General features: G+C 43.2%; 1 protein-coding gene across 5 annotated transcripts in view; it reads left to right on the forward strand.

The window, feature by feature from the left end:
- Positions 1–12,824, forward strand: part of AMPD3 (adenosine monophosphate deaminase 3) — a 52,339-nt gene that overhangs the window by 16,570 nt on the left and 22,945 nt on the right. For all 5 annotated transcript variants that reach the window (XM_024196699.2, XM_024196707.2, XM_024196724.3 and 2 more), the window contains exons 5-6: positions 4,432–4,651; positions 7,352–7,481. In XM_024196699.2, the coding sequence (XP_024052467.1) occupies positions 4,432–4,651; positions 7,352–7,481 (350 nt within the window). The remainder of the gene's footprint in view (positions 1–4,431; positions 4,652–7,351; positions 7,482–12,824) is intronic.

Consider the following 12,824-nt stretch of genomic DNA (forward strand, 5'->3'; position numbering starts at 1 on the left):
AGCCATAAACGTATGAGAGGCTTAGTCTTTGTTGTACCTAGCCACATCCTCAGCCATGAACTTGGCTGGAAAGAGATATTTAAATGGTTGTCCTCTCCTATAGTGGCAGGGAAGAGGAAGTTTATATGTCCTCAAGTAGAAGGTTTTATATTAAAAGGAAACTTTTCTGGGGAGAGTAGAAATATGCTGAATATTCAAGAGAAGATAGATGACATTTGTGAGAATTTCTAGGCTAGTTGATGAGACATCATGGCTGTCTAGATGCAAGAGAAATCTTATTTGAAAACAAGTTTCACATTGTTATTTCTAAGGTATTAGTAATTAAGTAAAAAGATTTTAAAGAGACACTGACAACTTAAATCACAAGCTTAAAATCAAGTATTTGAGTAAGTTGTATCCAGGTGGTTGTGAATTTGAATACCTATTTACTGTTGAGACACTTCTGGTATCAATTCACAGCACATATCGTCAGGTGCTGTAATTTCAGCAAAGAATGGCAAGGACGTGGTAACTTCCCTTTCTTACCTAGTCTGTTAAGCCAAGACTGAATGCATGATCTTGTTATCATTCAGACTACTTAGTATTAAGTCCAGACATGGTTTAATTGGTTTAGGTCAGCTATAGTTGAGGTTGCAATACACTGTATGCTAGTTACACACTAAGAGGGTATGATCTAATCACTAATTAGTGATGGATAAGGCTAATATTTTGTCATGGATATTTTTATTAAAAGTCATGAACTAGTCATGGGCAAAAGAGAAAAATTCACAGAAGCTGTGACCTGTCCCTAACTTTTACTAAAAATATCCCTGATAGAGTGGGGATCTGCCAAGTATGGAGCATATTCATCACAGGGTGAAAGTTTACTGCACCTACTGTCCCTGAAAGAACTCAAATGTGAAGTTGCGGAACTATTAAGTATGGTTTGTAACCTGTCCTTTAAATCGGCTTCTGTATCCAATGACTGGAAGATAGTTAATGTAACGCCAATATTTAAAAAGGGCTCTAGAGGTGATCCCGGAAATTACAGACCGGTAAGTCTAACGTCAGTACCAGGCAAATTAACTGAAACAATAGTAAAGAATAAAATTGTCAGACACATAGAAGAACATAAATTGTTGGGCAAAAGTCAACATGGTTTCCATAAAGGGAAATCGTGTCTTACTAATCTCTTAGAGTTCTTTGAAGAGGTCAAACAAACATATTGACAAGGGGGATCCAGTGGACAGTGTACTTAGATTTCCAGAAAGTCTTTGACAAGGTCCTTCACCAAAGGCTCTTACGTATATTAAGTTGTCATGGGATAAGAGGGAAGGTCCTTTCATGGATTGAGAACTGGTTAAAAGACAGGGAACAAAGGGTAGGAATAAATAATAAATTCTCAGAATGGAGAGGGGTAACAAGTGGTGTCCCCGAAGGGTCAGTCTTAGGACCAATCCTATTCAACTTATTCATGAATGATCTGGAGAAAGGGGTAAAAAGTGAGGTGGCAAAGTTTGCAGATGATACGAAACTGCTCAAAATAGTTAAGACCAAAGCAGCCTGAAGAACTTCAAAAAGATCTCACAAAACTAAGTGATTGGGCAACAAAATGGCAAATGAAATTTAATGTGGTTAAATGTAAAGTAATGCACATTGGAAGAAATAACCCCAACTATACATACAATATGATGGGGGCTAATTTAGCTACAATGAATCAGGAAAAAGATCTTGGAGTCGTGGATAGTTCTCTGAAGACGTCCACACAGTGTGTAGCGACGGTCAAAAAAGCAAACAGGATGTTAGGAATCATTAAAAAGGGGATAGAAAATAAGATGGAGTGTATCTTATTCCCCTTGTATAAATCAATGGTATGCCCACATCTTGAATACTGCGTACAGATGTGGTCTCATCTCAAAAAAAGATATACTGGCATTAGAAAAGGTTCAGAGAAGGGCAACTAAAATGGTTAGGGGTTTGGAACGGGTCCCATATGAGGAGAGATTAAAGAGGCTAGGACTTTTCAGCTTGGAAAAGAGGAGACTAAGGGGGGATATGATAGAGGTATATAAAATCATGAGTGATGTGGAGAAAGTAAATAAGGAAAAGTTATTTACTTGTTCCCATACAAGAACTGCGGCCACCAAATGAAATTAATGGGCAGCAGATTTAAAACAAATAAAAGGAAGTTCTTCTTCACACAGCGCACAGTCAACTTGTGGAACTCCTTGCCTGAGGAGGTTGTGAAGGCTAGGACTATAACAGCATTTAAAAGAGAACTGGATAAATTCATGGAGGTTAAGTCAGTTAATGGATATTAGCCAGGATGGGTAAGGAAGGGTGTCCCTAGCCTCTGTTTGTCAGAGGATGGAGATGGATGGCAGGAGAGAGATCACTTGATCATTGCCTGTTGGGTTCACTCCCTCTGGGGCACCTGACATTGGCCACTGTCGGTAGACAAGATACTGGGCTAGATGGACCTTTGCTCTGACCCAGTACAGCCATTCTTACGTTCTTATACTCACTTATCTCACTGCATGACATGATGCAGGAGCAGGGCCGGTGCTACCATTAAGGCAAATTAGGCGGTTGCCTAGGGCGCCAAGATTTGGGGGCACCAAAAAGCGGTGCCCCCAATTTTTTTTTTTTTTTAAACAGCGTTCCTGGGCCGCTCCACTTCTCCCGCCTCCCAGGCTTGCAGCACCAATTAGCTGTTTGGCGCCGCAAGCCTGGGAGGGGAGGAAAATTAGAGCGGGGGCGGCGTGCTCGGAGAGGAGGCGGAGCAGAGGTGAGCTGGGGTGGGGAGCTGACGCACGGCTGGGGGGGGGGGGGGGGGGGGGGGGCGGGGGGGGGGGGCCTCAGGGGGGGGGGGGGACGGGGAGCTGCCGCAGGGCTGGGGGGGCGCAAGATGGAAGTTTCGCCTAGGGCACGAAACTTCCTTGCACCGGCCCTATGCAGGAGGAGAGCGTATCCTATTTCTTTCTGACTGATGTATCAGTATTGGAACTGCTGATTCACTTATGGTGAAACATGTCCAAAACCACTGTAACAAAAAGGTGGAATGGGACTAATAGTCATGGAGAGGTAGTCAGTACTCAAAGATCTCAACTGTACTTTCATCCCCAAACTTTTTTTTTTTTTTAAACGGCTTCTGAAATTGTAATGAGACATAGGTATACCTTGAATTATAATATGGTGGTGGTAATGCATAGCATTTGAAGTCCAACTCTATATGGCATCAGAGTACTTAAAATAGTGTATTGGAATTATGATAGAAACTTTAATAGCTTATAAATAGGGTCCTACCAGATTCACGGCCATGAAAAACGAAATGTGAAATCTGGTCTCCTCTATGAAATCTGGCTATTGTAAGGGGTTCATGTATTGCCACCTGTACTTCTGCACTGCCTTCAGAGCTGGATAGGCACCCAGCTGTGAAGACAGTGCCGTTGCCAGCAGCAGGGCAGAAGTGAAGGTGGCATAGTATGGGGGCTGTCATTTTTGGGGGGGTCTGGCTGGCCTTATGCATGGGTGACCAGCCGCCCAAGGTGTCATGGTCGGGGGGGGGGGGAAGGAGGGGAGAATGCCGTGGTAGGGTCAGACAGCCAAACCAAGGCCTCTTTAACCCCGAGCGCTGGGCCCAGAGCCAGGGCGGGGCAGGGCTGGGGGCATCCCAGCCGGGGGCTCCTACCATGTGCCAGGCTCCAGCTGCAAGTCCTGGCTGGGCAAGGGAGGGATGTGACTTCCTCGTCCCCAGCACAAGTTGCTCCAGGTGCTGGGTCAGACCCACCTCCAGCAACTTCTCCTGGCTGCATGAAGCCCTGCAGCTGCAGGCTGGGAGTGCGGCTGTAAAGGCAGTACTGTGCTGTTGCTGGAGGCAGAAGTCAAGGTGGCATGGTATGGTATTGCCACCCTTACTTCTGTGCCGCTGCTGGCAGTGGTGCTGCCTTCAGAGCTGGGTGCCTGGCCAGCACCTGCCACTCTATGGCTGCCCAGCTCTGAAGGCAGTGCTGCAGCCACCAGCAGTGCAGAAGTAATGGAGGCAATACCCCATTCCGCAATAGTCTTGCGGACCCCCCCAGCCCAACCCCATGAAATTTCATACTTAAGTATCTGAATCTGTGAAATTTCAGATTTAAAAAATCCTAAAACTGTGAAATTTACCAAAATGGACCATGAATTTGGTAAGGCCCTACTTATTAAAAAAAAAAAATAAAAAAATAAAATCAGAACTGCATTTAATTTTAATGAAGCTGGTCAGAATAAAGCCAACTGGGCTATGACTATAGGTCCTTTAGAGTAACTACCAACATGCATTTAATTGATTTCAAATCCATCTTTCATCAATCTCTCTCTTTAGAGCAGAAACAATATTAATTTCTTTCTGTAACTATTTTGCCTTTCAAAATGGGTTACTTCTGACATAATTTTGACATCAAGCTTATTTCACAGATTTCCATCCACCCCCAGGAAAACTAGAGAATCCTTACAACCTTGACGATGCTCCAGGCAATTTGGATTATATTGTCAAAATGCAAGGAGGCATTCTCTTTGTTTATGAGAACAAAGAAATGATGAAACTCAATGAGCCCCGGAGTCTACCATATCCTGATCTGGAGACCTACACACTTGACCTCAGCCATGTTCTTGCTCTGATTGCAGACGGTCCAATGTATGTATGTTTACTACCATGCTTTTCCAAAGAGCTGGTAATACAGATCAGCGGCAATTTCTTGTGAGACTGCTCACGTTCAAAGCATTTGCTTTACATCTGTTGAGTGTCTTACCATCCATGGGTGGGATATACAGTGAAAAATGCCTTATAATGAACAGAAAAACCAAAGAAGTGAAAGCAGTATACCTCTAAAGGTGTGTCTTTAGCCTCTGGATGCTAGGCATAGTGAAGGATGAACGAGTTTACATAAAACACGTTTCAGGCCAAATCTGACTTGAACCTTTAGAAATGTGGGAACCAGAACTTTGCATGTCACCATTACTATATAATTGGAATATCAGCTTTCTTGTTGAATAATGAAGATTTGTGCATTTGATGTTAAAAAAATTAAATGCAGTAGTTAAGTCTTCAGTCAGGAGCACTTGAGCTCACATTAGCCTCACATTGCCCCAATATTGGGAAAAGAGGGGCACTCCAGTGAATACTGCTCCCTAGAGTCTCAGATGTGGACTCTGAAACAGAGCAGTAGTCTGGGTTATCCTACCAAGCCATTTGCCTGCCTCACAACCACCACATGCCCTAGATCCTCTCCCTTTAAGGGAGGCCAAATCCTTCACAAGTGACAAGCTAGCCTAGCTTGAGAGTGAGAGTGAGTGAGATTTTCATGGAGTAAAAAATTAAAATAAGAGCAGTTCTAAACCCTTCCTTCTGGCAGGGTACATGTTGTCACTTTAAGCAAGCCAAAGAGAGAAACAGTCCAAACCCTTTCTTCAGGCTAAATTTTAGAGTTTCTGTTGAAACCCACATTTACCAGACTGAAAACAGGAACAAGTTCCCCAGAGCCTTTTCACTTCTTCAGACTAGGCTTTTCCACACTGACGCCCAGCCCAGCCTGAACACAAACCAACCACAAGAAAGTCTTCACAGTAACCAGCATAAACTTTCCCTTAGCCTAACCACACCAAACCATCTCTGCATTGCAGGCACCTGCCTTGCTGGCACTTATCTCCATTCCAGGTTGGACTGCTGGCAGGATGACAAGCTCCAGTTGGCTGAGTGCTGGCCATTAACCCTTGGCACCTTAAATCTCCTCACCTACGTTCCCGACTATCCCAGGCCCCTGACAGTGAGCAAACTTGTTCTGCTTAACGTCAAATTCACTCAGACATCATGGATTCACTGACTACAACACTATTCGATTTGTGTTCCATTGAGGAAAGACTGATAAGAGTAGCAAAAGAGAAGGTGTCATGGAGCAGAGAGGGCCTCCCTGACAGTGAGGGGGTTAAGAAGGCTGACAGGCTCCTCCCTGGTAGGAAGGGTTTAAGAAAAGCTTGTGGACCTAGTTGGCCCTGCTCCACTACACTTGCAACAAACGTGAGCTGTGGAGAGGGCAGATAAGAGGAGAGGACCTAGCCCACTTCAGTCCTGCCAAGGGAAAAGAACAGAGCTCTAGTTCTTTTGGTGAGAGAGAAGCCTGGGTGCAGTCCTGAGATGGTGTTTGCTTGCCTGCTGGATCAGCTCTCCAGGAAGGGATGTACAGATCCTGGCAATGGATCTGTGGAAGCCCAGACTGGAAGCAGGGTCCCACTGAAAGTTTCAGTGCCCTGAAAGGGATAGGACTAAAGTGCTCGTTAGCTGCAGGGTCAAAGCCCCACTACCCTGACCTCAGAGACAGATACCTGCGGTGGGAGGGAGTTGTGCCCTGAAGGCCATAAGGGGGACTGTCCTGGCAATGGCGTTACAGAAGCGCTAGTTATTAAACAGACACACTTTAGAAATACCATAGATTAGGCTTGACAAATGGTGCAGAGAAAAAGCATCGGGGTAAACAGAACAAGAAAAAAAGTGGAGTAGAGAGGGTGAAAGTGAAGCAATTTGAGAGAACGAAAAACAGAAGAATAAGACTCAAAAAGAAGCAAAAAAGACAGTGATAAAATACTGGTAAATACATATACCATCTATAAAGGCACCCAAAACTTAAATCACATTCACAGTAGATCATATCCTGAGGTATAACTATTCTGGTTGAAAATAAACTACGTTTCCATGTTGTAATAGTTTTGTTTACAGGTTGCTTCCATTGTGTAAGAAGGTGGTTTGTTTGTGTGATGGTGATATATAGCATCTGAGTGGTAGCATTTGTTAGGTAATACATTTTACTTTTTTGTACTACTCCTCCCCCCGCCCCACACACACACACACACACAATCATGTACCAAACTGAAAGAACTAGAAATTCCACAGAGGTACAGTGATGAGATATAATATTACAAGTTAAAAATAGCATGCAAAAAGGGGGTAAATCATGGCCAGATACATTCCTTCAGTGTCCTTGTAGTTCTTGGCTATTACAAAAACAAACAAACAAAAAAACTTCCCAGCACATTCTGTTAGTGTTTTATTAACTGGCTTCATATTTGGTATCAATTCAAATTTAGGGCCTAATTGGTAACCACAAAAATCAAGTTTCAGAGTAGTAGCCGTGTTAGTCTGTATCAGCAAAAAGAACGGGTACTTGTGGCACTGATATAATGATATCTAGCCATTTTCATCCATAGATCTCTGATAAATCACATGTCTGGGGCATATTAAAATATGGATAAATCTAATGGCTGTTTCACTCAAAGTAATTTACACTCTTAAAACTTAAAATCTGAGTAGTTTGATCATAATTAAAACATCTCTCTTTTGCAGAAAAACATATTGCCACAGACGACTTAACTTTTTAGAATCTAAATTCAGTTTACATGAGATGCTAAATGAAATGTCTGAATTTAAAGAACTGAAGAGTAATCCCCACCGAGACTTTTATAACGTGAGAAAGGTAAGTGTGAAAGGGTTTATTAGCATGCTACAGTCTTTGTGATGGAATTTTCAGTTGTCCCCCTTTAGTCTATATCATTCACTACAACCTCTGTGTGAAATATAGATGGAATGAACAAGATGCTCTGTAAATACCACACACACACTAAACATTTAGATTACAGGCTAATATTCCAATATAGTAATTTTTTTTTTTAAAAAAGCTAAACACATTTTGTTTATAAACTTAACCCTTCATTGATGGCCCATTGCAGCCTCAGCTCAGAAACCTTCTTCCCTTAGGGAAGTGACACACTCAAAACTCTGAAGGCCAAACTCTGGGCTCAATCCTCAACTTCACTGAGATTCCACTTGGTGCAGTGAGTTCTGTGCCACCTTTCCACTGTCCTGATCCTGAGCTAAACAGGAGCTGAAACAGCTCTTGGTGCAACTTAGAGCAGCTAATAATCTGATAGAGTCATGTGCACTTTGTCCCAGTCCCTCCTGCTCATGGCACATTTCCTCTGCAGTACTCTCTGTCCCTAACATAGCCCTGTGTGGAAAGGATGGGCTGGGGCATTGAACCAACTGTGCTGGCTTTGCCTTCCAGAGAATTCCTTTGTGTCAGAGGGAATCCTTGGCTGCTTCTTTAGGACAGCTTCCCAGCTGCTTGACACAGCCTCAGCAGTGCAAAGCAGCCAGAACTGGGGCCAAGGATTGTGCCCTGTGTCCTCAGATGTGCATATTGATCTCATGGATTTTAATGGGAGTCTTGTCATAATATGACCTGGAGGGTTTTATCTAATGAATTAAACAGAAGCTATATGGGCACATCCATGTACAGGATTCGGCCATAAAAATACTGCAAGAGGTTACTTCAATGCAGCCACTGAATGTACACTTAAACTGAAAGGTAGTAAAAACAGGTTTCATTGTCATACTAGCTAACAATACTTGTTATCTTCTCGTTGTGGTTTTCTAAATGCTGTGACATCCGTCCTCTGGTTTAACTCCATGTTAGGTCACTAGGTTCATAACAGTTTAGCATTTCCCCCCAGGTCCTACTTTGGTTCTGCCATAAGACATGGATGGATTTATTATAGATTAGGAACAAATTTAAGGCTTGAAATAAACTGAGTTTATTATCTGGTTGGAACAGACCATTTCACCAATCCCTCCCTTTGCAAGTTCAGACCTAGTTCTTATCTTCTCCACTGACAGATTGCACACACCCCATTCCTGTGTAGGACTGATAACGGCAAAAGAAAATGAGCCAGCCTGGGGAAAAAAAAACTGATACCAGTAACGTTGCTCAGTTTCGTAATATATTTATTTCAGACTGTGCTACTGAAGTCCAAATGTGGCTAACGTAGTCAAGGCATACGAGGAAGGAAGGCATATTGAAATACAGAGATGTGGTTTGGGACTTACAGTTGAATTCTCTTAAATGAATGATTGAGGAACTGTGCCTATAGCAAAGCATATCTTCCACTTCGTGTAATCAGGTGCATCAAAGACAAATGTGCTGTTCACAAGTATGTTTGAACAAGGGATCAGCAGTAAACAGAAATGGGGATGATCTTTGCCAGAGGCAAGGAAATCCACTCCTTTCAATTCAAAAAGATTGCCAGTTGTATTTTTAGACAGCCTGGATGTATTTACGGAATGGCCTGTTTACTGCTGAGCAGTAAGAAAGTGTTATGGATCTGTGCTAAGCAATAGAGTATCATTTTTCAAGTTCAGTACATATGCTCAGTAGTCAGCCTCAAATTTTATAAGTGGACTCTCCACTGCATTAGCCAAGTCATCACTGAAAATATTGACGAGTACCAGATACAGGACATACCTCTGCAAGATCCCACCAGATACATCCTTCCAGTTTGACAGTGAACCATTGATAACTACTCTTTTAATATGAAACAGAGGGTCCTGTGGCACCTTTAAGACTAACAGATGTATTGGAGCATAAGCTTTCGTGGGTGAATGCTCACATGCGTCTGACGAAGTGGGCATTCACCCACGAACGCTTATGCTCCAATACATCTGTTAGTCTTAAAGGTGCCACAGGACCCTCTGTTGCTTTTTACAGATCCAGACTAACACAGCTACCCCTCTGATCTTTTAATATGGTCTTTCAACCAATTATGCACCCCCCCTTTATAGAAGTTTAATCTAGACCACATTTCCCTAATTTGCCTACAAGAATGTCATGTGGAACTATGTTAAAAGCCTTACTAAAATCAAGATATCACATCTACAGCTTCCTCCCTATCCAATAGACTAGTAATGATAAGTCTCATGTTTACCCTTAATTCTACCTACTGAGTTTTGTTGCTTTGGTTGAGATTTGTTCACATGAGTAAATAAATCCCAACCAAAGCAGCAAAACTCAGTAGGTGGAATTAAGGGTAAACAATGTTGTAACAGCTGGCTTTTCCCCTTCTCAGTAACAGAGAGAGCACTTCATCCCTCTTAAGTCTTCCGGTCCTGGAGTTAAATAATGTAAGCAAGTCCAACCAAGTTGTTAATCATGAACAATATTGCTATTAGTTACCAATCTTAAAAACATCTTTTTCATTCTGAAGTTAGCATATCAATTTGATACTCCTGGAGGGAGACACTAATACTAGTGGCTAGGGAAGAAAGTATAGCTTTACAAATGTTATACAAATCCTATTAGGTGCTTTGCTAATGCACCTCAGACCTTATGTCCCAGAAACCTAATATTCTAGCACTGGCCTCATTTAAGCTGAGATTTTTCCATTATGTGGATGATATGAAAACACCATTTGAATTCAAGACTCTAGAGGTAATTCTGCAACCTGCTGCAGCCCTCTGAAGGAAGGCATAGGGATGTAGGGAAGACAAAGCAAATGATTATGGGAACTAGTAAAGGGACATGGAGACAGTCATATCTAGATTGCTAGTTTGGTTGTGTCAAAGGTTAGCAGCGACCAGAAATTGGTGGGGTTTTTGTAGCTCCCAGCTTATGAGTGTACACCTCACTAAAGCTAAGACAGCCAACACCAATACTATGTATTGTTCATCTGTGATTCCTCTTTTGGCCATCTCAGCAGAAAATCCAAAGACAGAGTTGACCCAGAAGCTGAAGCAGCCCATAGAAGAAGTCTTTACAAATTAGGGTTGGTGCACAGCAGTGGGTTTGGGGAGAGGGGGAGCTTGCACTGCTGCTTCTGCTTGAGTCCTTAAGTGTCCATAGCTGCCAGTTTCTTATTTAGTAGTTATAAGGCTGTAGCACAGTTAACAGGTTAATGGACTAAGCCATATAAACCAGGTTTTATTTAATTCTATAACCCCCTGTGGATTGCAATTCCCATATACTCCATATACTATGTTTTTTGAGCCTAGTGTGGCATTCTTCTGTTTATCTATTCACACTACATATTTCCTGTTGACAATCAGTTGGTGAATAAGGACCCAATCCTAGAAAGTGCTGACCATCCTCATCTCTCATTGGTCTCAATGGGAGTTGCAGATGCTACCACCTTGTGGGATCCTATCCTAAGGTCTGCTTTAGGTGAAGTTAATGTTAGATGTCCCATTGGCTTCACAGGAAGGAGGAGGAAGCTCTTTCTGGGAAGGGTAGTAGTGTTTACAAGAGAAAGTGTATGTACCCAGAAAGCCAAGTAGTTTACAGCTGAGGGTTTCACTGGCTTAAGTGTTGGAAAGACATATTACCATCAATAGGCTGCTCAAGACACCTGACTATATTTATCATTAACTGTTCTAAATGTACAGCATCAACTTAACTCAGTGACAATGTTGTTTTATATACAATATATGCATATAAGACTATCTGTATAAACTTTGCCATGGGGTCCAGGCCTCCAGCATAGCCCTGTAGTATCATTGCATGCCTGGCCCCCTCATGTTCTTTCACTCAGTTACCCAGACTAAATTGGTTTAAGACATGTACCCACCGTGTGGGGTCAGGGATTTTTTCTTTAAAGTCTTTCTACCAAGTGTAACTCACTGTGTTAGTTGCCCCACTCTGGGTCCATGTAAGAGTTGTGGTCAGCTCTCTCTCTTTCAAAACAGGAATTCCCAGCTCTCTTCCTGGAACAGGGTATACTTCAGTTAAACAGTCACTGTCTCTCCTCAAGTCAGCAACCCCAGCCCTCCTCAGAGAGCTGGGTAATTCAGGCAGTCATTAACTCTCTCCTTAACCCAGAAGTCCACAGCTCTCCTCCTTGGAGCAGGATTGTAATTTAGTCACCAGTAGGGCCTTAGCCAGCTTATTCTTAGGTGTCTCTTCCCTTCTGTTAGTCCTCAGGCTCAGAAGGTTTGTTTGACTGACTGACACAGACCTCTCCTACTGGTGTCTACCTGCTATGAGGGAGGAGGCAACATTTATGCTGGTCCCCTTCACCCAGCTCATTCCTAGTTGGTTTGGTGAGAGGGTAGTCTGCCTCACCGTCTCAGCAAGGCTCCTGGCCCTGGGCCCTTAAAGGCACAGTGATGGGATTTCCACCCAAGCACTGCTTATTCCCAGAGTTGCTTCCTCTCCGTCCTTATCCCCTACATCCTTGTGTGTACATATATCATACCTTTCAAAATCTTAAAGAGCAATGTCAAATGATGGGGTGAGCTGACCACTAGGCCCTACTACCTTTAAGGGGGCAGACTGCCCCATCGCGCATACTGCCCCATCCCACACACTGCTTTTATTAATGACTTAGAAGGTGTTGAGACAGATTCAAGCCAAACAGTGTAGGAAAAAGCTTATTATGAAGAGAAAGTTAATCCCTTCATTTGTAACTTTTTGAAAATTCAGGAGTGGGGACAGTAGGATGGAAATCAGTGGAAAATGGCTGGCTAGTGAGGGGGCTTGGGTGCGTAGTGCGTCAGCTGAGGAACATGCTTTGCTGAGGCAGGGGTAAAGGTGGGAGGGAAGAGAAGCAAGGGGAGGTGGAATGAGGGAAGTGGACATAGGAGGTTAGGTGTGAGGGGAGCAGGAGGATGTGGTATGCATGGGGACCCAGGCAGGATGATGATGATATACAACTGCAGCTGTCCTATCTGGTTGGTGGGAGGAACTACTATTTCATTCTCCCTGCTCGGATGGCAGAGGGTGGTCAAAAGAGTTCAGAGGCAGTCCTGTGTCAAGAGGAGGAGAGGCGGCCTGTGGGGAAAACCTTCAATGCGAATTCAGTAGAGTTGGCTCTCTGACAGGAAGGGCTGCAGGGCAAATGGGAGTGATGCAGTTCTTTGATCAGTGGCACACTGGAATTGAAAGTTTAAAGGAAACATTTGGGGTGGTAGTGGGTTTTGTTGGGTGAGACATTTAGTTCACATGAGGTGTAGTCCATGTTCAAACAGAAGCTTCCATAAGTCATTAGGGTTA

This window comes from Terrapene carolina, unplaced genomic scaffold, assembly GCF_002925995.2.
Source record: "Terrapene carolina triunguis isolate 2854851 unplaced genomic scaffold, T_m_triunguis-2.0 Scaffold96, whole genome shotgun sequence".
NCBI classification, from domain to species: Eukaryota; Metazoa; Chordata; order Testudines; family Emydidae; genus Terrapene; species Terrapene triunguis.